The following is a 26,032-nucleotide window of genomic DNA, read 5'->3' on the forward strand; positions in this document are numbered from 1 at the left end:
TACTTTTCCCGTTTTTCAGTCACAAAATTAATTTTGCGCTGAATATACTAAATCACAGGTTTGACCTTTTTGCAGAGGCCGCCTTTTGTCACTGAAATTATTGCCATTTGATATTAATCATTATTGAAATGGTTACAAAGCAGTGGGAATCAGTAGGTGAATATGTGATATACCAGTTTGCTGGATGTGAATTGGCCAAGATTTGGTGCTTTACACAGTCTTCCTTCCTATCCCAAGCTTCCAGGACCTTTTGTAAAGACACAACCTCCAATTAAAATCATTAATGAAACACAACAACCCTGATCATTTATTTTAGGGCTTCTAAATGCCATTATTAGTCACATTTACAGTGACGATACCTTGGGGGCTCCCCACCCTCAGCTTCATATCACCATTACCTCCAATTATTAAGGTTGCGCGGAGTCCACTTATTGCTTATCATTTACTGATAGCTGTCATTACATTTTCTCATTTAATGCTATTTAGTAGAGTTGATGTACTTACGTTGGAAAACAGTAAAGAACATAAGTCTTCCCACCAGCCTTAGTAAATCAGATTTAATAATTGCTGAAGAAGTACTTACAAGTCATTAACAGGCAGCCAGAAATAAATAGGGTCACTGTGAGGCGAGGAGCTGTTAGCACTTTCTTGGGGGGGGGGGGGGGGGGGGGCAGGGCTAATAAGGGCTAATGGTAGTTATAGTGCACGTCACCTTATTGAACAGTCCTGTATAAAAAAAATCATTTAGGGATACTGCACTAGTATTCTCCATCCTGAAGAAAGGGGGGAAAAACTGTCTATAGCTTCCAATTCCCAGAGTTGAAGTCTCTCTACTCACTGTGCCCTCTAGTAGCTGGAAGACTCATGCTATAACGTTTTTCAGAGAGGAGAATGCTGACAGAAGTAGACTTGATTTGGAAGATCACGAGGATCGTTAAAGTGAGGTGAGTATTGCTATATGGTCACTTATTCTTTGAAACACTTCTAAATGCTCATACACACGTCCCAACAATCTGCTTAATGGTGCCCATTAACGGTATCATTTTTTCACTAAATGCAATCTTTCGATGTGATTGGAATGAACACACTGTATAGAAAATTCACCGTTTATGAAGGCAATCGATAAGGAACGATTCTTTGGTCGATTGCTAAATAGGAAAAAAATTGATCTGAAAGTTGGATTTTATGATCAAATTTGAAGAAAGAATCGTTCCATAAATGTGAACATTCGATAATTACCTTCAGATTATTTTCAATCGTGAAAATTGCATAGAAAGATTGCATTTAGTGAAAATATTGTACTGCTAATGTCCATCTTAAAGAGAAACTCCAACCAAGAATTGAACTTTATCCCAATCAGTAGCTGATACCCCCTTTTACATGAGAAATAGAATGATTTTCACAAACAGACCATCAGGGAGCGCTGCGTGACTAATTTTGTGCTGAAACCCCTCCCACAAGAGGCTCTGAATACCCGGTACTCTGGGCAAACTGCCACAATGTAACAATGTTCACAGACAGGAAATGGCTGTTTAAAGCTGTCTGTAACAGCCAGAGCAGCTAGAAACAGCTACATAACTTGCCCACAGTAACAATGTCACCATGTAATACATGTCAGAATGTGAATCTGGGAGAGGAAAGATTTTACAATGAGCAAACACTGACTAAATCATTTATACATAATTATTGTAAAAATGAAGCACTTTTTTTTATTAAATTATTTTCACTGGAGTTCCTCTTTAACTATCCTTTAAACTTGGTCTGATTGGAAGACAGTTGGGCATGTGTACAGCAGGCAAACAACAAGACAACCAACTGATAACAGGTGGTTTGCCAGATCCATCCGGCGGATCAACCTGCACAACTATCTCGCAGGTTGGCCATGTGTGTACAAGTCGTTTAAATAAGTTTGTTGTTTTTGAATGCAGACACAGTTTGTCGTTTCGCTTGCACTCACAGTATTAAAGTGAGTTGGTTGTTTAGTTGGTCGGCATGTTTGTACATACTTGTTGTGTAAACAACTTGTCGTTTGGTTGGTCATGTTTTGCAGTTGGTTGGGCATTATGTTGAACGTGTGTATGAGCCCTAAGAGGGGGCTTTGCGGCCCCTGTGCTCATTGAAAGAACAAATAAGGAAATATTTAAACCTAAATCATGCTAAATGAATGAAACTTAGCATTAAGTGTACTTAATGTACACAAATTCTCAGTAATGCATGTGCAGTGCACTTAAAGGGATACTGTAGGGGGGTAGGGGGAAAATGAGTTGAACTTACCCGGGGCTTCTAATGGTCCCCTGCAGACATCCTGTGCCCGTGCAGCCACTCACTGATGTTCCGGCCCCGCCTCCAGTTCACTTCTGGAATTTCAGACTTTAAAGTCTGAAAACCACTGCGCCCGCATTGTCGTGTCCTCGCTTCCCCTGATGTCACCAGGAGTGCACGGTGTAGACACAGACCATACTGGGCCTGCGCAGTACGCTCCTGGTTCCATCAGTGGGAGTGAGGACACGGCAACGCAGGCGCAGTGGTTTTCAGACTTTAAAGTCTGAAATTCCAGAAGTGAACTGGAGGCGGGGCCGGAACATCAGTGAGTGGCTGCACGGGCACAGGATGTCTGCAGGGGACCATTAGAAGCCCCGGGTAAGTTCAACTCATTTTCCCCCGACCCCCCCTACAGTATCCCTTTAATGTGAGAACATTTTAGAGTACTTTTTAGAGTGAGAGTAAGTTAAGACTCTGAATACAATCTTCAGACACTTCTGTATATGCTGTCTTATATTAAGAGTTAAAAGTGATATTATAAATATATTACAAATATTTACATAACAATTCTGTATAATAGCTTTGAGATATCTTCCCACTGGGGTCACTAGCCTGCTGTATTTATTATCATGCATTGAATTTTCTTTGTTGTTTTTCCATCTCTATGTAAGGTGTTTACTGCTTGTAAACAGTTAAGCTTGTTGAGCACTAGGTAATAAGTTATAATTATACAATGCCTACAAAACATCGCACCTCTTAATCTATTGTTATTCCCAAGGGGATGGTTGCAATGATCTCTGTTAAATAAACGTGATATATATTTCAGATGTCCACGCTAAAAGTCAATGGGTTAATGGGAAACCGTGAGTGACAGGAAAAGGGGTGATGTGTCTGCAAACAATAAACATGAACACATCATGAGACAGAGGAATAAGTCTGACGTCTGTTCAACTGTAATTGTGTTAGGGGTGAGGTATAAATATGTATATCTGAGCTACAGATAGCTCAGTAAAGCAGCTTTCTCTGCATCAGCACCATGGTCAACTGCCGGCTATCTCTTGTCTGTGTCTCCCTATCTCTTTTAATAATCCTTTCCTGCGGTGATGAGACAGTTGGAATCAGGTCTGCAGAGACATCTGATAACAGCCAAGAGGAAAAAGAACTGGTAAGGATATATTTTGAATAATACATCTTCTTAGTAATAAAGGACCAGAAACAGGAGGCACTGCCCCTCCTGAATGTTATTGATTATCCGCAGTTGAAATATTGTGTGGTTTGTTATGCTGTTTTTGTTTAGATATTTATACTAGAAGTCCACTTCTTTATACACCTCAAATAAAACAAGTTATTTTTCATTTTATTAGAAATTTCATTGTAGATTTTACTAGTGATTTTAGCCCTTTACATAAGTGCTGAAGAGTGGTGCACCCGCATGCCCACGCATACACTTGCCACCCACACACGTGCACAGCTGCCCGGGCATAACTAGAAATCACTAGTCCACCCTGCAAAACTTTGGATGGGGTCCCCTGCAAAACTTTGGATGGGGGTAGAACAGCGCTGTAAACAAGATCTTGCTGAACACTGAAAAGGGACTGTCTACAAATCTTTGTCTGCAAAACTTTGTATGATTCCTTATCAGTAGCTGAGCAGATGCAGTCATTAGAACAATTGTGCAGAGAGCAGAAAATGTTTTCTCTCCTTGCCCCTGGTTGTAAGTCTCTTAGGACAGGGCCCCTGTGACTTCTTGGCCCCCCTGCAGCTGCATCCCTTGCAGGGTCTATTGTTATGCCCCTGGCTGGCTGTACCTGAGCCCCTGCATGCAAACTGCGCAGCCCTGTGCCTGCACATTTACCCAGGAATTTTATTAAGTAGGATGTAATGTTATGTTTTGAGCACAACATATGATTGTCTTGGCTTTTTTTAGCAACTCTTCTAATGAGACCTCCAGGCATCATAACTGGAACTAACATGAGTAATCTATTAAACCTGTGCTCTATTCATTATCAAAATTGTCTGTTATTATGTCTTCAAAGTTTGTGGTCCTTGTTTAAATCAAATGTAAAGCATAGTGGGGGTTAATTAAAGATTAGTAAATTAACAGTTATGTGATTATTTTCCCATGCAAGCACCTGCAGAACTTTTTTTATTAGTATTTATTTTTAACTCAAGCTAGTCTGGATTTTTTAACCTTTTGGGGACCTGCAACCTAACCCCCCTTAAGGGCCAGGGCATTTTCCCCTTGGGGGGTCACGTTTGGGGGGTCAGGCAACCTTATTCCCAGTTTAGATAGCTAGGCATGTGTGTCCCCAGTATGGCCAAGTGTCCCCAGTACAGCCAGCAGCGTTTACTCACCTTCCTGGGTCCTGCAATGAGCAGCTCTAGCCCCCTCCGCTCTGGCCGGTATTCCTGCTTGCACTGACTCTCAGTTCCGGGTCGCGGATTGAGGTCGTCATAGAGCCGGGACCTGACATTAGAGTCAGAGCGAGCAGGGATGCCAGGCAGAGCGGAGGGGAGCAACGATCGCCGGGGAACGTCAGAAAGGTAAGTGGATCCTCTTTTTCCCCACCTACTGCAGCTGCTCTTTTAGTGATCCCTACGATCCGCCAGCAATCGTAGTGATCATATGATCAGGAGCCAATTGTGATGGTTCCTGATCACAGAGGGGAGATGTCAGCTGTCATATGACAGCTTAATCTCCCCTCTTGGGTGTACACGATTGCAGCGGGTGCGCTTCATATACAAGGACGTTGAATCTACGTCCAGTCAGAGCGGCAGCACCACCTGTTGGACGTAGATTCATACTGTGTCGGTCCGCATTTGGTTAAGAAAAACCTCATGCTATGGATTCTGAATTCAACTGGAATATCACAACTAACAGTCTACAAACTTCTTAGCACCCTTATGAGGGAGACAGGTTCTATCCACTTATTAATAGGAGCAAAGAAATTATGGCAATCCCTTTAGAGATTCTTGGAGTTCTCTGGAGATGCCTTAGTAAGTCAGGCCCTATGTTTGTGTTGAGAACTTCTTAAATAATAAATGCATGTGTGCATGTTTTAAAAGTATGCCATACAATTAAATATTCTAGTTTCTAGGTTAATTTTCTGCTTACAATACTTTCTACGGCTATGCCGCATTGGCAATGTATACTGTCACAACAGAGCCAATGTATGTTTTTTTTATCCATTGATGTCCATTGTAGCATGTATTTTTACAATGGACATCAAGGGAGACCTGGTTGAGAGAGGTCTATGGTTGGATTTTTGATATTTTTGCCATATCTGTTTTACATTGGAAGAGCTAGTGAGAATGGATGTAGTCCATCTATGTAGACTTTAATTGTGTTATCATACATAAGCGTATGTGGTGTCCAAAAAGGTCAAGAAGGGACTTTGTGTCCAGCTACCACAAGAAAGACAACAGATATGTTGAAAACTGACAAGTTTGAATCGATCATATAGATAGAACACAGAATCCACTTAACGTCTGTTTACCTGCTCGTCTCTGTTCTAGACAATGGTCCATTGTCACATGAATCTACCTTAAATCTTTCCTGTACAACTAGAATAAAAATAAGATATAATAGTACACTTGTTTCAAGTGTGTGACTGAGAAAGTATTATATCTAAAGAGTCAGGTTTATTGCCAAGCACCTAGCATGTAATGTAAAGAACAGTAATGAATGAAAAAATATCCTAACATGCTTATGAAATCAATTAGTAATAAATACTGGTTTACTCAGTTAATAGAGATTTTGATTTGTTAATCCCAGCATCTCTTCCCTACGCTAATAGGCTTACATAGTTAGGTAACTTAGGTTAACAAAAGACATTCACCCATTGAGTTCAACCAGAAATCATGGTACTAGCATAATACTATCACTAGTCTGCACCCTTATGAAAAAAAAAATCCTTCCCAGCTCCAGATGGCAATTGGATAAAGTCTGTGGAACAACACTGCTGGTAATTACGGTACCTAGTATAGACATGAATGTCTTTTAATGCAAGGAAAGCAACCAAGTCCCCTTTAAACATTGATATAGAATTTGCCATTTAATCATCCTTACTGTTAAGAACCCTTTCCTGGATTGGTGGCAAAAAATGTTTTCCTCCATACGCAGGTCTTGTCACTTTGTCCTTTACACTAGTTTACCAAAAACTTGGTTGGTGTAAAACAGTAGAACTGTATCTTTGAAAGAAAAAAAACCACAAAGACAATGGGAGTCCATATGGTGTAGTACATTAGTGTCATAAAGTAAGCAGATCAAGGATTGGTTCTCCCAACATAAGTTTGCAATCAGGGAAACCAACCAATATGGCAGGTGAAGAGTACCACCGTCTCCACTCGGGCATCTGGGTCTCTCTATGTGTGGTTGCACTCTTAAAGCAAAAAGGGAGGAACCCAGTGCACGGCACCCAACGGAGGTGAAAATGTTAGGGGGAGAAAGAGGCACCCAAAGGTAATAAAATGTATTAAAACCAATAAAATAAATAAATGAGAGGTGGCTTACCTCAAAGAAGGCACAGAGAACAGTGTGAATCTGAACATTTGAATTTGCACTACAGTAACGCATTCCGGGAGTACATAGGACTAACTTTCTTAGGCCAAAAATCAGTGCCAGCTGTATCTTTAAGCCGAGCATCAAGCGCATCTTCAAAGACTTCCAGATCTCACATAGTGCTTTGTGTCATCTAATCTTTGACGTAAGCCACTTCGCATTTATTTATTTTATTAGTTTTAATACATTTTATCACCCTTGGGTGCATCTTTCTCCCCAATATGGACAAAAAGCTAAGCAGCCAAGTTTTTATATTGCCCTCCTATGTATTTATAAATGAATTAGATCTCTCCTCTAAGGCATCTTTTCTCCACACTTATTGAGCCTAGTTTATCTTACCTTTCCTGGTAAGTGAGACCTTCCATCCCTCCAACCAGTTTTGTTGCTCGTCTCTGCGTCTCTGCACCTGCTCTAAAACTGCAATATCTTTCCTGTAATGTGGTGCCCAGAACTGAACTCCATATTCCAGATGCAGCCTCACAAGAGAGATAAACAGGGGCTCTTTATTAGGAGTATTATTTCCACTTTATATAGAGCTTTACATAATATACATACCTGATGCTGGCTGAATTTCTAACATAATACGTACCACATACAACAACCCAGTCTCTGCAAAATCCATTCTGCACACATTCCCAGCAGGCTATGTTCTAAGAAGTTCCCTGACTGAGAATAGCTGAACCAGTCACGCACATTAATCACCTTTGCAACTTGAACATACTTGGAGTGCAGTGGATAAACATTGCACAGCACAGCATACTGTTGAGGCTTCTTGAAAAGACAGGAAAATACTACAGTGGAACACTAAAGATTACAGCAAAATGCTGACTTTGCAACAAAACTCAAACTTTGTTTACAATTGCATTCCTAATACTAGCTACTCTTTTTAATTTTAAGTGATTTATAGGTAAAAATCTTTGTGCATTAATACAACTTGCTTATGTCACTGATCATGGTAGATTTTGTTTGGTGGCAAAAGGTTGCAACTCTCACCTGGGTCATATCATAACACAGTGGAATCTGCTGAAACATTATGCAGCACCAATAGGGCACACTTATCAGCAATGACAAGTTTTTAATTAATTAAAATATGTCCTTGGTTTGTTAAAGCAAGCTTGAAGTGACAATAAACAATAATTGTATCTGTAGGACTAACCCTAAATAGAACTTTCCTGTAGTCCCTGATTGGGATTTGAAGGAGCTGAAAATGTTAGTTTGAAGTCTGATCCATGTTTAATATCATTTAGAGGTGTCCCAGCCACCAGGCAAGGGCAAACGGTGGCCTGGAGCGCCAGGTGGGGGAGGAGCACTGCCGCGGGGGGAAGTGCCCACCTTCCACCGCCAGCCTGTGGGACCCCTGTGGTGAACTGGCCATGGCGTCTAATAGACGCCACGCCAGTTCATCCCCACAGCCCGCAGCTCACTGCTCCAGCCTGCATAGTCTTCCGGCAGGCAGAGCAGGGCTACGGCAAGATGACGCCTGGAAAATAATCGTAATGTGGCCAGCGTTCACCAGAAAATAATCGTATGTGGCCAGCGTTCACCAGAAAATAATCGTATGTGGCCAGCGTTCACCAGAAAATAATCGTATGTGGCCAGCGTTCACCAGAAAATAATCGTATGTGGCCAGCGTTCACCAGAAAATAATCGTAATGTGGCCAGCGTTCACCAGAAAATAATCGTAATGTGGCCAGCATTCACCAGGAAATAATCGTATGTGGCCAGCGTTCACCAGAAAATAATCGTATGTGGCCAGCGTTCACCAGAAAATAATCGTATGTGGCCAGCGTTCACCAGAAAATAATCATAATGTGGCCAGCGTTCACCAGGAAATAATCGTATGTGGCCAGTGTTGACCAGTAAATAATCGTATGTGGCCAGCGTTCACCAGAAAATAATCGTAATGTGGCCAGCGTTCACCAGAAAATAATCGTAATGTGGCCAGCATTCACCAGGAAATAATCGTATGTGGCCAGCGTTCACCAGAAAATAATCGTATGTGGCCAGCGTTCACCAGAAAATAATCGTATGTGGCCAGCGTTCACCAGAAAATAATCGTAATGTGGCCAGCGTTCACCAGAAAATAATCGTAATGTGGCCAGCATTCACCAGGAAATAATCGTATGTGGCCAGCGTTCACCAGAAAATAATCGTATGTGGCCAGCGTTCACCAGAAAATAATCGTATGTGGCCAGCGTTCACCAGAAAATAATCATAATGTGGCCAGCGTTCACCAGGAAATAATCGTATGTGGCCAGTGTTGACCAGTAAATAATCGTATGTGGCCAGCGTTCACCAGAAAATAATCGTAATGTGGCCAGCGTTCACCAGAAAATAATCGTAATGTGGCCAGCATTCACCAGGAAATAATCGTATGTGGCCAGCGTTCACCAGAAAATAATCGTATGTGGCCAGCGTTCACCAGAAAATAATCGTATGTGGCCAGCGTTCACCAGAAAATAATCATAATGTGGCCAGCGTTCACCAGGAAATAATCGTATGTGGCCAGTGTTGACCAGTAAATAATCGTATGTGGCCAGCGTTCACCAGAAAATAATCGTATGTGGCCAGCGTTCACCAGAAAATAATCGTAATGTGGCCAGCGTTCACCAGAAAATAATCGTAATGTGGCCAGCATTCACCAGGAAATAATCGTATGTGGCCAGCGTTCACCAGAAAATAATCGTATGTGGCCAGCGTTCACCAGAAAATAATCGTATGTGGCCAGCGTTCACCAGAAAATAATCATAATGTGGCCAGCGTTCACCAGGAAATAATCGTATGTGGCCAGTGTTGACCAGTAAATAATCGTATGTGGCCAGCGGTCACCAGAAAATGATAAAACGATTATTTTCTGGTGAACGTTGGCCACATATGGTTATTTCCTGGTGAACGCTGGCCACATTACGATTATTTCCTGCTGCGTTATAATTATTTTATGGTGAATGATTGCTGCGTTATGATTATTTTATGGTGACTCATTGCTGCGTCATGGTTATTTTCTGGTGAAAGATTGCCGCATTACGATTATATTAAATGAATCATTGCTGCGTTATGTTTATTTTCTGGTGAAAGATTGCCGCATTACTTTTATCTTATGGTGAAACATTGTCGCGTTATGATTATTTTCTTCAGGGGGCACCACAGGTTTTCTCGCCTGGAGTGACAAAATGGCTAGAGACGCCCCTGATATCACTCGTACGTTTTCATGGTGTATTCCCAGCTTAAGTTTTAACTTTTTCTTACATGTAAACCATGCAAACATCCCCAGAAGATAATATTCTAGATCTAGGCAAGCATATGAGAAAATGAAAGTTAAATACTGCAATGCCTGGTTTGTGTACACTATTTTACCTTATTACATTAATGTCTTCTTCTTCTCTATAGATAGAAGCTTTACAGGATGTCCTGGAGAAACTGAAAAGCAAAAGGATCCTACCTCTGGACAAGAAGCTGGGATGGGTGCCTTCGGTAAAGCTTATTAGAACACATGAAAGTTACTGAGAATAAACAAAACATGTCAAAATCATTTCAACTTCACAAATAAACACTGTAACAAATAGATCATTGACCAACAAATACCAACTGTTCTTACAATATCATTTATGTCTTTCAAAAAAAAAGTGTAGATATGGAAAAGTATGTTTTATGCATAGATAAGGGTGATTTAATCTATTTATAAATAATACTTAATGACTTTAAAATGCCAAATAAAATAAAATTAAAATGATTAAAGCAATATTGAGCTGCAAAAATAAGTTGATATTAACCTATGGAGAGGGAAAGCTTTGGATCACATATAGCCTTCCTTGTCATCTCCCTGTCCCCTCATCCTACTGCTGTGTCCCCCATTGAATTGCCATGCCTCCAGGACTCCTCAGCAGGCTTTGGAAGCACTTGCATCCTCAAGTGCTTAGGAAGAAGGGAGCATCTGTACTGCGCATGTGTAAAGGCAGGACTCACACGTGGGCAGTATGCATACACTTTTCTTCAGAACTACTTACTAATCAAGGAGGGCTGAAGAGGTGTTTGACCAAGCTGGTCAAATAACTTCACTGGGGGCGGGGGTGCCTAGGGGTTGAGAACCGGGAAGGTTCTATGGGATCAGAGCCTTCCCTCTACATAAGTGAGGACTGTACTTTTTTCGAGTTGCTTCAGTATTGCTGTACAAAAGTAAAGAATCAGCTTGAAGCATGAACTGTAATTAGGTTAAGAGAGATTACACATCATGCCTGGGCTATAGTGAGGGATGCTGAATGGGTAAAGGCTTAGCAGTTTTGTGACTACTGTCCCATGCATGTACTCACAGCATTAATGTTTTTTAGTAAATGTGGCAAAGGTCTATTTTGCACTATTTCCTATGACAGCTGCCCCTTCAATGCATCGTTATATCTTGTCCATGTCTTTCTATATTTGCTTTTTTTTCTTTTTGCTGACTGCTATCTAGACGTAATGCAATAACAATGGACTAGGGCCAGTGATTACCAAACTTTTTTTTGGTGAAGGCACCCTTGATGGCTTTGAAATTTTTTCAAGGCACCCCTCGGCAAAAACAACTGCCGATATGCCGTTTTGACCCTTATCAGGCGATGACCCACTCCAAGTAGCTAGTGATGTTTATGAGGCACCGCGATTCCTCTCAAGTTCAACTTCAACCATTGTTGCAGGAACTAAAGGTTAACTAGCAGGTAATGCAGCCACATTGTATATTAATGTGCGGTTGCATTACCTGATGGTATTGCATAAAGGATGGGGATGCATGCCGAGGCACCCCTGAAAGGTGCCCGAGGCGCACCAGGGTGCCGCGGCACCGAGTTTGAGAATCCCTGGATTAGGCAATTAACTGGTTCAATAAACTATTTTTTTGTCTAGCCATCAGAACATACACAACATGTTTCGTGGTGATCCCCTTCCTCAGGAGTACACCTATCATGTACTGTATGTACTGATTACTATATAAACACAAATATATTTGGCCAGTTGAGTGCCTCATTTATTCTTATTGCATTGTATTCAGGTGTGGAGTGGTGAACCACAAGAGGGAGGTATACCGGCTTTCCAAGCATTGCTTGGTCTGGTGTGCATGGCTGCTCTAGCAATCTGCTAAACTTGTGTGACAGATCTAGATGTATATTATGATAGCTTAGTAAGCAATGCCCTAATGTTGCCTTTTTTGTGTGTGGCTAAACATCCAGTCTTAAAAATATAGTCATGTAGTATAAACAGAGGAAGTTATCAAGAGCCATGCAGGCCAGGCAGGAGTGTTTATACTGGAAGGGCAGACAATGAACGGCAAAGAAAATAAAGTTGCACATTTACACAAAATCTATGTCTTCTTTTACGAGTAGTGAAAGGTATCAAAGAATAGATGGCGGGAAGACAGGGAATAGTACAGATGGTCTATGAGGTATTAAAATGCAGTTATCCAAAATTCCTCCTTCAGCAACCCATTTCCTGCTCCAACCCTGCCTGCACCTGTAAGCACTGGGGACCATGTGATTAAAAGAGGGCTTCATTTCATTTACTAGACTGGTGAATAGTGCTAGCAATAACAACAGAAGGAGAAAATTAATTGAAGAATGCATAGGTCTGGGTGTTTGCAACAAACTTATAGTGTTAAAATAATGTAAAATGTTGTTACCAGATTGGGAAAGTTGTAGACAATGAGAGATCTCAAAGCATAATGTATGCATAAGCTGGTGATGTCACAGGTATCAACGACACCGAAGGCAGGTGCATGATCCTCTAGCGGGTCACCACCACCATTTCAGAATCGATAAATAAAGGAGACAAGGGACACCAAAGGCTTATCAAACGTCCTTGCATATAGTGTTGTTCAAGAGACAACATGTTTTGGGGTTAACCCCTGTCAATGTGAGGACGGGGCTCTTTCCTAAAACATGTTGTATGTTTAAATAAAGCTATTTAAATGGGAGTTTAATAATCCTTTCAAGTACCTTCTTGCTTTTATTTAATGTCTTTGAGCAGAACTATGAAGAATGGCAGTCAAAAATGGAAGTAAAGAAAAATTAATCTGACAAAGAAATCACTACATTATCATAAGACCACATGGTTGTTTAAATGGCTTTTAGGTCCAGAGAGCTTTGATTATTTAAGAATAATTGATGGTCTATTGTGTAAGAATGAACCGGCATGTCAAGAAGTATTACTAATGCGTAATGGCCCCATAGATGTAGCAGTCACATCATCAGTAGAAACCTAGTCTTGTAGAGTATCCAGGCAGAGTAGAATCTAAACTGAAAGAAGTACATTGTACAAAGAGATGATGGGTAGTTAAAAATGTGGTCCAACTACCAATGTTGCATTGTAAGCATGTGCCAGGTGGTGCTCAGCATGATCTGTGTTACGCATACCTCAGTTTGACTGTAGAGGAGGGATATAAATTGGCATTAAGAGTATAAACCTTATTAGTCATCTGTGCAAAACTAGATGCGGATATTAATGAGAGCAGATCTGAGGTAGACTTTGATCAATGGGAATGTTTAAGTTTCTGCAGATAAATACAGGCAAGTTCAAAAAATATATCCTGAGAAAAAGCGAAGAAAATGATGTGAAGAACTATAAGAACAATAGATATGTGCAACATGTAATAAGAAACAAAGGGATATATTCACTGTGATAATCAAAATAACGTGCGTAAAATCTTACCGAAGGATGAGTAGAGAAGAATGTTACACATTACATGCAATGCATTACACTCTACTCATCATGCGTGAGACTTATTCTGTTTACCCCCGTTTAGGGAGTATACCCCATAATCTCTGATCGTGTGAAGTGTGATCAATATCTCTCCATAAAAAGTTCAATTCCTTCAGCTTTGTATTATTCTGTATTTAGTCCATATTTGTAGTAGTTAGTAATTTTATGCAACTTTTTATGCTTGCATTCATGACTATCTCTTTTGGTCCCTGTAGTGTGATGCTGGTGAACAGTGTGCAGTAAGAAAAGGTGCACGGATTGGAAAGCTTTGCAACTGCCCAAGGGGAACGTCTTGTAACTTCTACATACTGAAATGTTTGTAAGCAGAGGTCCATTGGATGCAATGACATATGACGACTGAAATGAAGGAGGGAATAATTCTGGCAAGCAACAGAGACACCCTGACCTTTCATGTGTCTCCATTTTTACTTCCTTTTATGTACTTGTATTTGCTAAAGATAGATTCTAGATAACCCATTTAGCATCAGCTATTTTTTAGTTCATGTGAAAACTGTGTGGTTAAGCACTAAAGACTTGAATAAAGACGAATTTCTGCTTGCACTGAGCTACCACATATCATAGCCCTCTCCAATCACGTATATATGTCTCTGTGTTGTATGATGTTTTTTAATGGCAGAGAAGACTGACACAGAATCAGAATGTCATGTTTTGGTCTTACACATTTTTAAAATAAAAGCAAGTGCATCATTTTCGGGCGATTTTATTTCTTCAAACCAGTATTATTAATATTATAATTATTATTATTGATTTATGAAGTGTCAATATATTATGTGGTGCTTTACAAAGTAAGAAACAAACATGGAGTACATAATTATACAGACAATATTGTACACCAATATGCATAATGTAGAATTGGTGCAAAATACAGACTTGGTGCAAGATACAGAATTGGTAATTACAGGGACAAAAGTAGCATGATGAATAAAATATATAACACACTTCAAAACACAAAAGGGTGAAAGAGTCCTGCCCTTGCAAGCTTACAATCTAAAGGAATGTGTGTGTGGGTGTGTGTGTGGGTGTGTGTGTGGGGGGGGGGGAGGGGGGTTCAAGAGGTAGGGTAGTATAAAGTATTCGTACCTAAAGGCAGTGTGTTTTTAGGTTATCTAGTAAGAGGTACAACATGGCCAGAGGTCAAAAAGGGAATGGCCTAAGGTAGAGCTTATGCTTGTCAGAAAAAGGAGCGTTTAAAGATATCAAAGTTTGGAGAGTGACGGATGTGTTGTGGAAGAGAATTCCACAGGAGGGGTGAAGCATGTGAGAAATTTTGTATATGTGAATGCGAGGAGGTGAATCTAGTGGAAAACACAAGCAGATCATGTGCAGATCTGAGATTGCGGTTGGCTAGTATTTGGAAACTAGTGAGGAGATGCATCCTGTTCAGTAAGCCAGCACCTATTCAGTAGTTCTTCTTGGGCAAGACTCCCTAACACTGCTACTGCCTACTGAGTGTGCTCTGGTGGCTGCCTCACAAGCGATTTGAGTCACATAGGAGAAAATCACTACACAAATATAGGAATTATTATAATGGGTCCTTATAACTTCATATGTAAAAGCCTTGCATGATCCGCTGTGCAAATAAGGAAGAAAGGAATGAATGGTCAACTATGTTAAAAAAACTGGATGGATATATACCGTATTTTTTCGGACTATAAGATGCATTTTTTCTCTCCCAAAAGTAGGGAGAAAAAGTTACTGCGTATTATAGTCCGAATGTAGCACAAACCTACCTATCCTGGCACTTGTTTCCATTCTATTGAGGTGAGCAGAGGGGAGATAGCAGTACGATCCATAGTGTTTCCACGTGGTACTTAAGTAGCCGCTGTAATTACCTGCAATGCTTTTCCTTTGATCTTAATCTTTAATTATGCCCCGCAGCAGGGCGATCCATCGGACCCGCAGCAGCCAGATCCACAGCGCTTCCAAGCGGCATTGGAGCAGCCGCTGTAATGATCTGCAGTGCTGTCACTTTGTACGGCTGCCTCTTTCTTCATGCCCAGCATCAGCGCAATCCCAGCTAAGAGGCACATCTTCAGCCGCTTTAGTGGCAGAGTCCTCAGAGGCTTCCGTACTGCCCTGTTTACTGGTGCCCTCTCATGACCATGTGCGCCGCAGGTCATGAGAGTGCACCAGTAAACAGGGCAGTATGGAAGCCTTTGAGGACTCTGCCACTAAAGCGGCCAAAGATGTGCCTCTCAGCTGGAATTGCGCTGATGCTGGGCATAAAGAAAGAGGCTGGATTGCGCTGCTGCCTCCCCTCTGCTCACCTCATTTGAATGATTTGCATCCTGGACACCCAGACCGGACCCAGCTACTGCCACCCATGCTGGTGAGAACCTGAAATGTAATTGTAGTGATTGATTAGTGTAGATGGGGAGGATGGGGGGTGTTGTGCAGTGTAGCTATGGGGGTAGCAGGGGTGTAACTTGTCGGTGTAATTTAGACAGAGACATCTTTGGGGGAGGAAAGGTCCATAAGACACTACTGGACTCACCTAGGATTATTTTTTTACCCCCTAGTTTTTGCCATTTAAACCTATGTGCGTCTTATAGTCCGGAGCGTCTTGTAATCCGAAAAATACAGTATGCAGATTGCTAGTGTAAGGCCTGGTAGATCTCTCATCTTTCTTCAGTCCCCATGCGCCAATCTAACACCACACTCTTCACCTAAAGCCAAGCCCCGGCTTGAACGGGAGACAAGTTGCATCTTCCCAACTTCAGTTGCCCCCGGGAGTTCAGCATGCAAAGCATAGAGATTGAGCTGTGAAACAGGCAATTAACGTAGTCAAAAACAGTCCACAGTCGTGCACAGATATCAGATGGCAGTCAATCAGAGGGATAAGCAATATTGTAGTCAGCAAGCCAAGGTCATGCACAATAGACAATATTAGGTACAAGGGATGAGACAAAGAGTGGTCAAAAACTAGCAGAAGGTCGGTCTAGGCAGCAATCAGGAGAATAATCAGGTAACAAGCAAGGGAACAGGCATGAGATACAGAGATACGCCCAGCAGCTAGCTTTAGCGACTTAACACTTTCACAGGCAAGGAGCATCTATCTGGTCTAACATCCTGGTTGAAATACTCCCAAGAGCCAATGAGAAAGAGCCATTCAAACAGCTAGCCAATGGAGCGTGCAGCCTGCCACTAGTGATTGACTCTGCGCAATGGTCAGTCACTTCCTGGTTAGCAATGGCAGTGAAGAGCATACTCAAGCATCTAACATATGCCCACTTTGCTTAACAACCATAGAGGAAACCAGTCCACACAAGCCCACGGGATTTTCAGAGAAGCCATCGGAATGCCGTGAGCCAATCACTTACCTGCACTGGCTCTCAGAAGCAGCTGACACCCTGCTGGAACCAGGATAATGTCAGATCATGACAGCTAGACTGATCATTGCTAAAAAGGTAAACTGGATATCAGCCTGGTCTCGTGGAAAGCAATAAGGGCAAATTCATACTAGGTCTGCTGCTACATTGCTTCCTAGAGCGGAGCGACACCATGCTATCTTATGGGAAAGTGTGGACCTGTTCACACATGGCTGAATCAACTGTGTCCATGTATATTTATTGCGTTCCTACAACACACAAGACACTGCCATGGACCACTGGACTGTACAGTGTATCCATGCTATACAGATATGCTGCCAAAGCTTAAATTCAACACTGGGTAAAAAAAAAACATATGCTTATCTAAGAATAGGGAGACAAAGTTGGAGGGGTGTCGCAGCATCCTAGGCAAAAAGGTACAGGAGACAAAAACGGGAGCCCAAATAGTGTAGTATGTTAGATAGAAGTGTGAAGAAAATAAATTCAAAATACTACTCACAAAGGCAGGTTGCAAGGGGGAAACCAACAGCAGGAAGCAGGTGGAGACAATGTACCCGACTCCACTTGGGAAGGTCCGGCCAGACCTGGATGTGGTCGCTCTCCTTATGAAAAGTAAAAGTGAACCTCTGTTATTATTTTATGGTGAAAGATTGCCGCATTATTATTATTTTCTGGTTAAACATTGCTGCATTATGATTATTTTCTGGTGAAAAATTGCCACATTACGATTATTTTCTGGTGTAAAAAATCTTAATATTAATAATAATCGTAATGCAGCAATGTTTCATCATAAAATAATCGTAATGCAGCAATGTTTCACTAGAAAATAATCGTAATATGGCAATTTTTCACCTGAAAATAATTGTAATTTCCACATTATGATTATTTTATGGGGAAACATTGCTGCATTATGATTATTTTCTGGTGAAAGATTGCTGCATTTACGATTATTTTATGGGGAAACATTGCCGCATTACGATTATTTTCTGATTAAACATTGCTGCATTACGATTATTTTCTGGTGAGAAATTGCCACACTATGATTATTTTCTAGTGAAACATTGCTGCATTACGATTACTTTATGATGAAACATTGCTGCATTACGATTATTTTCATGAGGGGGCTAGAGATGGCCCGAACTGTTCGCCGGCGAATGGTTCCAGGCGAACTTCCGTGGTTCGCGATCGCGGAGAACAGCAAACTTTTCCGGAAATTCGATTCGCCCCCATAGTACATTATTAGGGTCAACGTTGACCCTCTACATCACAGTCAGCAGGCACATGGTAGCCAATCAGGCTACACTCCCTCCTGGAGGCCCTCCCCCCCTTGTAAAATGCAGGCATCGTCAGGCATTGGACTCACTCGTGTGCCTGCAGTAATTAGAGAAGGGAGAGCTGCTGCAGACTCACATAGGGAAAGCTTAGTTAGGCTCTTGTAGGCTTGTTAGCTTGCTCCTTGCTAATTCTTATTGCTAAAAAGCACCCCTCAACAGCTCTTTTGAGAGCTAATCTTGCTCTTGTGATCTACTTTTTTTTTTTGTGGCCCACTTGCATTATATACAGCCCTGTCAGTCAGTCGCAGCTGGCCTTTGGCCCCTTAATTCCTACTGTGCCACTGCCAGGCCCAGCACATTCAGTGACTACCTGTGTGTGTGACAGGCAGCTGCACATTTGTAATCCCAATCACTGCACCTGTTCACTGTTTAGTCCACCTACCTACCTAGTTGAGTGCACGCATTGTTAATACCACCAGTCATTGCACATGTTCACGGTACATGTGTGTGTGACAGGTGCACATTTGTAATACCCAGCAGCACTGCATATACCTACCTACCTATTGTTCAGTGCACCCACCTACCCATGTGAGCGGACACAGTGTGATATTTAATACCACCAGTCACTGTACCTGTTCACGGTACGTGTGTGTGACAGGTGCACATTTGTAATACCCATCACTGCATATACCTACCTGTTGTTCAGTGCACCCACCTATCCACGTGAGCGCACGCAGTGTGATATTTAATACCACCAGTCACTGTACCTGTTCACGGTACGTGTGTGACAGGTGCACATTTGTAATACCCAGCAGCGCTGCATATACCTACCTGTATACCTACCTGTTGTTCAGTGCACCTACCTACTGCAGTGTGATATACCACTCCGTGCATACCTGTTAACTGCACCTGTGTGACTGCACATTGTATTAGTCAAGTCAGTGCATACCTTTCACTTCATCCCCGCCAATATGGGCAAAACAGGCAGAGGCAGGCCACCCGGCAGGTCTGTTCGAGGTCGTGCTGTCATTATTTCGTGCGGCCCTGGACCAAAGTACAGTGTTCAGAAGGCGTGTGCCATCAACCCCCAAGATTGTCAGGACGTAGTTGACTATTTAACACAGAACACCTCATCTTCCTCAGCTTCCGCACGGAACCGTGAAATATCTTCCTGCTCTGATTCCGGCACCCCACTTAACACTCAGTCACCACCACCAAAGTGCCATCACCCCAGGGCTCAGCGGTGTGGAAATTTTTTATGTGTCTGCCTCAATGTCATCTGTACTCTCTGCCACCAAAAATTGAGCCGTGGAAAGACCAAGACCCGCCTAGGGACAACTTCCTTACGAAGGCATAGGATGACCTACCTGAGGAAAAGCAGCACACAAAAGCAAACCCACACACCACAGTGGAAGATACCAGGCCGCAATTATTTCACATAAAAGGTGATACCCAAACTATACAGTGATGTTGAAAGGCAAGTGGTGTCATCTTGGCACACAGCGTTGGGTCAAGGGTCCATCTGACCACGTGGTCTGCAAAGCACACACAGTCAGGCCTGCCCGAAGACTAAGTCAGTCCTCACACACAGCATCTCTGCCTGGACGCCGTGTGACTGCCTGCCCCAAAACTAAGTGGCTCCCCACACAGCATCTCTGCCTGCAGGCCGCTTGACTGCCTTCTCCGCCACCACCAACAGGGTCCACCAGGACTCCAGGCGGATTCCTAAATTTTTAAGGCTGCTGCTAGCAGCGGCCGCTATAATATTTTTTCTGGTGCGTGTACATGCCTGCCTAATTTTTCTGCATGGGGGGGGGTCACACCCAAGATAATAAGGTTGTTGCTTCATTGTGGACAGACCAAATTCGATCAGCTGGATAGTCACTGTTCTGTCATTGAGCTACCTCAGCCCGGCGACCATATGGGCTTGAAAACCGCTATGGCCTGCACTCTGGCCATGGTGCGCACCAGTCCAGCACAGCCGTCACTACACAAACAGCTGTTTGCGGCACGTTACACAGTGAGTTTGGTCTGTCAGTGTGAAGCAGTACACTACACTACCTGATTGATGTATACACATGCAAGATGTTTTAATGCACTTTAGGCCTCCACTTTAGCATGCACTGTGATTTCTGCCCTTAAAACGCTGCTGTGCGTTAAATCCAGATTTTTCCCCGGGACTTTTGGCGTGTATCCCACTCCGCCATGCAAAAACTCAGATGTTAGACCCCTTGAAACATCTTTTCCATCACTTTTGTGGCCAGCATAAATGTTACTAGTTTTCAAAGTTCACCTCCCCATTGAAGTTTATTGCGGTTCGCAGAATTTTGCGCGAATCGAACTTTTGCGGAGGTTCGCGCCTGGAGTAACAAAATGGCTACAGGCGCCCATCTGTAAGATTGTACAATCAAGTTTGTGGCCACATTTAGTCCGTGAAAGTTCCTACCATAACAGCAATCTTTAGCAGATGCTGGCAGTGTCTAGTGCCAATAATGAGGCAATAGTAAGGTTTAGTGTGCAAATACAGCTTCTATTACAGGTGGATATCACAGTGAACACATAGACCTACAGTATATGGCATACTCACACCTCCCAACTTTTTGAGATAAGAAATAGGGACACTTAAGCCACACCCCTTATCACATCCCCAACACATCCCTAGTTACGTATACCATAAAGATTTCATGAGAACAATATGTTATTTTATAATTCAAACCACACTGGTCCTTTCTATCCTTGTCCATTATCCTTCATGTTAAAGGGCACTTTAACTGAGTGAAAAAAGAAAAGTAAGTAAGTTTCCCCCAGCCTCCTGCATATGTCCTGTGCCCGTGCTGTCTCAAACCGATCCTCCAATCCCCTGCGGGCAGCTAGTTTCATTTTCGGTGACACTGGCCAGTGTGCCTGCGTGGCTCTGGCCACGCGCTTACATGATTGCAATCCCGCTGCCGTACTGTGCCTGTGCAGGATGACCACGGTGGCAGGAGCATGATCTAGTAAGCGGCAGCGTGTGGCCAGAGCTGCACAGATGCACTGCCGAAAACGAAACTAGCTGCCTGCAGGGACCGGAGGATGGGTCTGAGATGGCACAGGACATCTGCAGGGGCCCCAGGTAAGTGAAACTATTTTTTTTTTACTTAGTTAAGGTTCCCTTTAACATTTGAAAGAAATATATCAATTTAAAGTCAATGGGAACCTGGAAAAAAAAAATCAAACAGATACCTACCTAAGGAAATCCAGCGTAGGTAGACTGTGGAGGTGGCACTCCTTACCCAGAATATGGGTGCATAGCCTAAAAGGTGCTAAGCCCAAGCACCAGGTACATCAACAGTCAAGCGAAGGTTAGGCTAGCACACCGGCTTCAAAGTGAAAGTAATTTCATTTATTGCTTCATCAGCACGAAAAATGACAATTGTTTCGGGTCCACGGTGGGTCCCCTTCTTCAGAATGTGCATACAAAAACGTCTGCACATCCTGAAGAAGGGGACCCGCCGTGGCCCCGAAACAATTGTCATTTTTCATGCTGATGAAGCAATAAACGAAATTACTTGCACTTTTAAGCCGGTGTGCTAGCCTAACCTTCACTTGACTGTTGACCTACCTAAGGTAAGGGAAGGCTCTGGGTCCTATAGAACCTTCCCGCTCCTCTCACGGTCCCCTCGTTGCAGCGCTGACTCCCGTTTGAACCCCCGCCTGAGGAGACTTCAGAAGTCTTCAGGAGCCGAGTGCCCCCGAAGAAGGGCAGCTCTGCACTGCCCTGCGTGAGCGTGCGAGAGAGCATGCTCACGAAGGCGCAGTACGGAGCCGCCTGTCTTCGGGAGTACTTGGGCTTCAGCTGCAGAAATCAGTATTTGTCTAATTGGTTGAATACTGCTATCAGGGAAGCCAGCGCTAGAATGAGGGATCCAGGAGAGGCACGGGAAAGCTCTATACTAGGACCCATAGCCTTCCCTCTCCTTAGGTAAGTATCTGGTTGATTCCGCCTACATATATTTATGCAGATCTGTACATTAGTCCTGAAAAAGGGACAAATGATGAAGAAAGAGGGACAGGGTTCCCAAACAGGAGCAATGCATACTTTTCCAAGACACCGTACTTCTTCTACTGCCCAATAGTGATGGGTCGTTCGCGAACGAGACGGCTCTAAGAGCCGGTTCTTTGCCGAGAACCAGAGGAGACGATGCTCACTCTGAAAAGAGCTGATGCTTCAGCCACCCCACACTAGTGATGGGTCGTTCGCGAACGAGCCGGCTCTAAGAGCCGGCTCTTTGCTGTGAACGACAAGAGCCAGTTCTCAATTTTAAAAGAGCCGATGCCTCAGCTGCCCCACACAGCTCTGCTTTGCTCTATGATAAAGGGCGCTGAGGCATGCTGGGAGATGTAGTCCGCCTCTTTCAGCTTGTAGGAGCGTATGGGGCGGAGCAGAGCAGTAGCAGGAGGGATTGCCCCAGTCAGATAAGCCATCTGGCGTTGTCATGGAGACGGGGGCGGGGCTTTTACTCCGATTCTGAGTGGTGTCCAGTGATATTTAATGAAGAGCCGATTGAGAGCCATAAGAGCCGGCTCTTTCATGGGAGCCGATTCAGAAGAGCCGATTCTCCGAGAAGAGCCGAAATTCCCATCACTACCCCACACAGCTCTTCTCTGCTCTGTAATAAAGGGCGCTGAGGCATGCCGGGAGATGTAATCCTCCTCCTGTATGCTTGTAGGGGTGTATGGGGCGGAGCAGAGCAGCAGCAGCAGGAGGGATTGCCCCACTCAGAGAAGCAGCCTGGAGTTGCCATGGAGACAGGGCGGGGCTTTTCTTCCATATCTGAGTGGCTTCTAATGATATTAAATGAAGAGCCGTTTGAGAGCCATACCAGCCGGCTCTTCAATGGGAGCCGAGCCAGAAGAGCCGTTGCTCTTAAAAGAGCCGGAATTCCCATCACTAATGTCATCCATTCCCAACTATCATTCGCCCAGTGCCCATTCTACAGACTGAGGGGGCGTGTCCGAGTCTGTGTGGGCGCGCCAGTAGCTTCAGTGGGTGTGTTCCGGTTCCTGGCCGCCGCTTACTTACTTCTCCCGGCTGCTGTGTCTGCGTATTGATGTCACATGCAAGATGGCGGCAGCTCGGGCGGGTCCTGGGTGTCCCTGCTGCTACGGGCTGGTGCTGTGCGGAGAGGGCAGAGGGGGAGCCGGGTTGGTGAAGCGGGCGGTGAGCGAACTGAAAAGAGGTGAGAATGTGAGGTGGGGCTTTTGGGTGTTACAGACATGCATGTAGAGTGATGTGCAGATAACTGTGCACAGTGTGCAGGGATGGGGCTGCTCTGGTTGCATCCAGGATTTCTGTGGGAATCAGCAGCACTGTGTACAGAGTGTAGCTGAGCAATGTATGAGCAGTATAGTCAGGCCTGCAGTGCGGACGTGATTGGGATTAGAGATGTTATCATCATGCTGTCATTTTACACATTTAATTTCTGCAGTCACCAGTATAATAAATGCTGTGCATATAAGAATGTGTCTGATAGCTTTTATTCGTAATATAACTTTCTTCTGTGCGGGTATTCCTTGAAATCAGATGATATCTACTATGGTTGCTAGCAAGTAGTGTATGGTTGTTGGCCAGGATTGTAGACTTCGTGTGTTACCTGGCTTTGTCCATCACTTATCTCTTGTTTATGCTGTTAGTTTAGGTGTTGTGATGCTAATGGCATTGGCAATACACAGCTGACACCATGAGGTGACCCTTCTGAGTTCATGCTTCACACGGGTGCTGCTGGTTCTGAATAACACTGTACTGGCATTCTGCAAGCTCAGTATTTTGGAATTGACACATGAATGCTAGAGAGGTGATCTAATTTCCTGCTCTAGGATTACTGTACATTTTTGGTTGGGGTTACCCACCAGGAAACCTCATAGGAGCAGTTCTCCAATCCCAACACCCTCTACAACCTGAAGCATTGTAAATAGTCCATATAGTGTGGGTGTTCATACTACAACCTATTTAAACTTTAACATTTATAGTTGGTTCTGCCATTAGAGAATTGTTAAAATGAACACTATTGAGAAAATTGTAAAATGCATGTAAACACATACAAATATGAAGTATATTTCTTCTAGAGTAAAATGAGCCATACGTTACTTTTCTCCTATGTTGTAGCTTACAGTAGGTAGTAGAAATCTGACATTCCTAACAGATTTTGGGCTATTCTATTGTTCCATAGGGGATTCTGAGCACAGCCTTTATTCTTTATAAAGACACTCCCTGAAAAGGATAAATACAAGTATATTACCCGGCCTCCCTGCTCGCGGCACATTAATATTCTGGCAGTTGGATGGAGCAACTGCCATTCACAAAGTCGAGTTGAAGAAAAAAAGCGAGGCACCACTCCTTTAAAAGTCCCTTTATTCCGGTGGGGGAGACAGCAGGTACATGCAGTGGGGGTATCAAGTGCCTGACAGCTGTTTTGCTGGTTTAAACCAGCTTCTTCAGAGGCAGTATGCCATACTGCCTCTGAAGAAGCTGGTTTAAACCAGCGAAACAGCTGTCAGGCACTTGATACCCCCACTGCATGTACCTGCTGTCTCCCCCACCGGAATAAAGGGACTTTTAAAGGAGTGGTGCCTCGCTTTTTTTCTTCAACTCGATGGGAATACAAGGATTCTGGATGAGCACGCTCTGTGTCCTGGTGTGTCTGCCCTGCTGCATTTGGTGCCAGGTACTGTTACTCTTCTTTGAATTTATGCCATTCACAAAGTGCTTTTGAAAATAAAGAAAACCCTGAGAACCCCTTATGAGGAGATGAGTTGGTCCAAAACCTGTCGGTTCTGTTAGATTTCTACTACCTACTGTAAGTGACAGCAACAGATGAGAAAAGTAATTTATAGCACATTTTACTTGGGAGAAATGGACTTCTTATGTATATGTTTACATATACCTTACATTTTATGATTTTTGCCATAATGGACCTTTAACCACTTAAGTACCAGTGGTCTCTGCCCCCTTAAGGACTAGAGACAGCTGGTACAAGAGCGACAGAATCCCGACAAATCGCTACGCATACCCGCCGCAACCGCCGTCGTCGCCACACTCCGGGATCCTCAGGACATAGTCTCTGACTGCAGTCATGTGAGCTGGTCAGGAGCTGCTTTCATTGGCTCCTGACCGGCACACATGGCTGTGCCGTCATAGACAGGTAGAGTCTGTGAGCTGTGGGGAGCGAAGGAAACGGCGAATATGCTCTGCAGACGGTGATTGAAATCTACGCCCTGCCAGCCAGGAGCCCACCAAAACAGGGCGTAGATTTCAATCACCGCGGTCCGAAAGTAGTTAAAGCGGATCTGAGATGAAAAACTAACTATAACAAGTAACTTGTCTATATATCTTACCTAAAATGTAGATGGTTTACACAGCAAATCTAGCTGCAATAGAATATGATTATTTCTTCCTGTGATACAATGACAGCAGCCATGTTGTTTGTAAACATTACACATAGGTAAGCTTATCTGCATACTCTGCACTCAGCCTAATCCCTCCTCCCCTCTGCCTCTGAAATGTCTGGCTAGTAATACCTTCCCCCTCCTCCTGCCCAGACTGAGCTCCCATGAGCCCTTGCTAATGTCTGAAAATGCCAAGGCTCTCTGAAAGGCTGTGGGCGAGGCTTGTATTAAAACAAAAGTATTTGGCTTGAGGAATGATATTGTTTATAGGAAAGGAACACCATTATGTAATGAGTAGAAGTTCATCTCGGATCCACTTTAAACAGCAACAGTCATGTTACTAGAACTTCCCTATAAGGTTTTATGGTAGTAATTTCAACCATTCTATAGTATTGCCAAATCTTACTCTGTGCTAATCAGACTAAAATCTACCCCCTGAA

The 26,032-nt window shown here is 43.3% G+C and overlaps 2 protein-coding genes and 1 long non-coding RNA gene across 6 annotated transcripts in view; 2 read left to right on the plus strand and 1 right to left on the minus strand.

Moving 5' to 3' along the window:
• Positions 1 to 23,298, minus strand: part of LOC137513026 (uncharacterized) — a 38,404-nt gene extending 15,106 nt beyond the window's left edge. Inside the window, exons 1-6 of one of the 4 annotated variants that reach the window (XR_011020519.1) lie at positions 23,230 to 23,298; positions 17,393 to 17,495; positions 16,059 to 16,324; positions 10,178 to 10,323; positions 6,332 to 6,453; positions 5,760 to 5,818 (exon numbers count right to left, since the gene is read on the minus strand). This is a non-coding gene — a long non-coding RNA (uncharacterized lncRNA). Of the gene's footprint in view, positions 1 to 5,759; positions 5,819 to 6,331; positions 6,454 to 10,177; positions 10,324 to 16,058; positions 16,325 to 17,392; positions 17,496 to 22,245; positions 22,384 to 23,229 lie in introns of those variants that run through there. The other 3 variants (XR_011020521.1, XR_011020520.1, XR_011020522.1) reach the window with 3 other exon arrangements.
• Positions 3,281 to 14,238, plus strand: LOC137513010 (cocaine- and amphetamine-regulated transcript protein-like). The gene is made up of 3 exons (XM_068234101.1): positions 3,281 to 3,427; positions 10,211 to 10,294; positions 13,759 to 14,238. Exons 1-3 carry the CDS (start codon positions 3,299 to 3,301, stop codon positions 13,864 to 13,866), a joined length of 321 nt encoding a protein of 106 aa, XP_068090202.1. The 5' UTR covers positions 3,281 to 3,298; the 3' UTR covers positions 13,867 to 14,238.
• The window catches only part of MAP1S (microtubule associated protein 1S), a 69,015-nt gene continuing 66,047 nt past the window's right edge, over positions 23,065 to 26,032 (plus strand). Inside the window, exon 1 of the mRNA XM_068234093.1 lies at positions 23,065 to 23,386. Within this exon, the coding sequence (XP_068090194.1) occupies positions 23,272 to 23,386 (115 nt within the window). The 5' untranslated portion in view covers positions 23,065 to 23,271. The remainder of the gene's footprint in view (positions 23,387 to 26,032) is intronic.

The sequence above is a fragment of the Hyperolius riggenbachi genome, chromosome 1, assembly GCF_040937935.1.
Source record: "Hyperolius riggenbachi isolate aHypRig1 chromosome 1, aHypRig1.pri, whole genome shotgun sequence".
In the NCBI taxonomy this organism is placed as follows: domain Eukaryota; kingdom Metazoa; phylum Chordata; class Amphibia; order Anura; family Hyperoliidae; genus Hyperolius; species Hyperolius riggenbachi.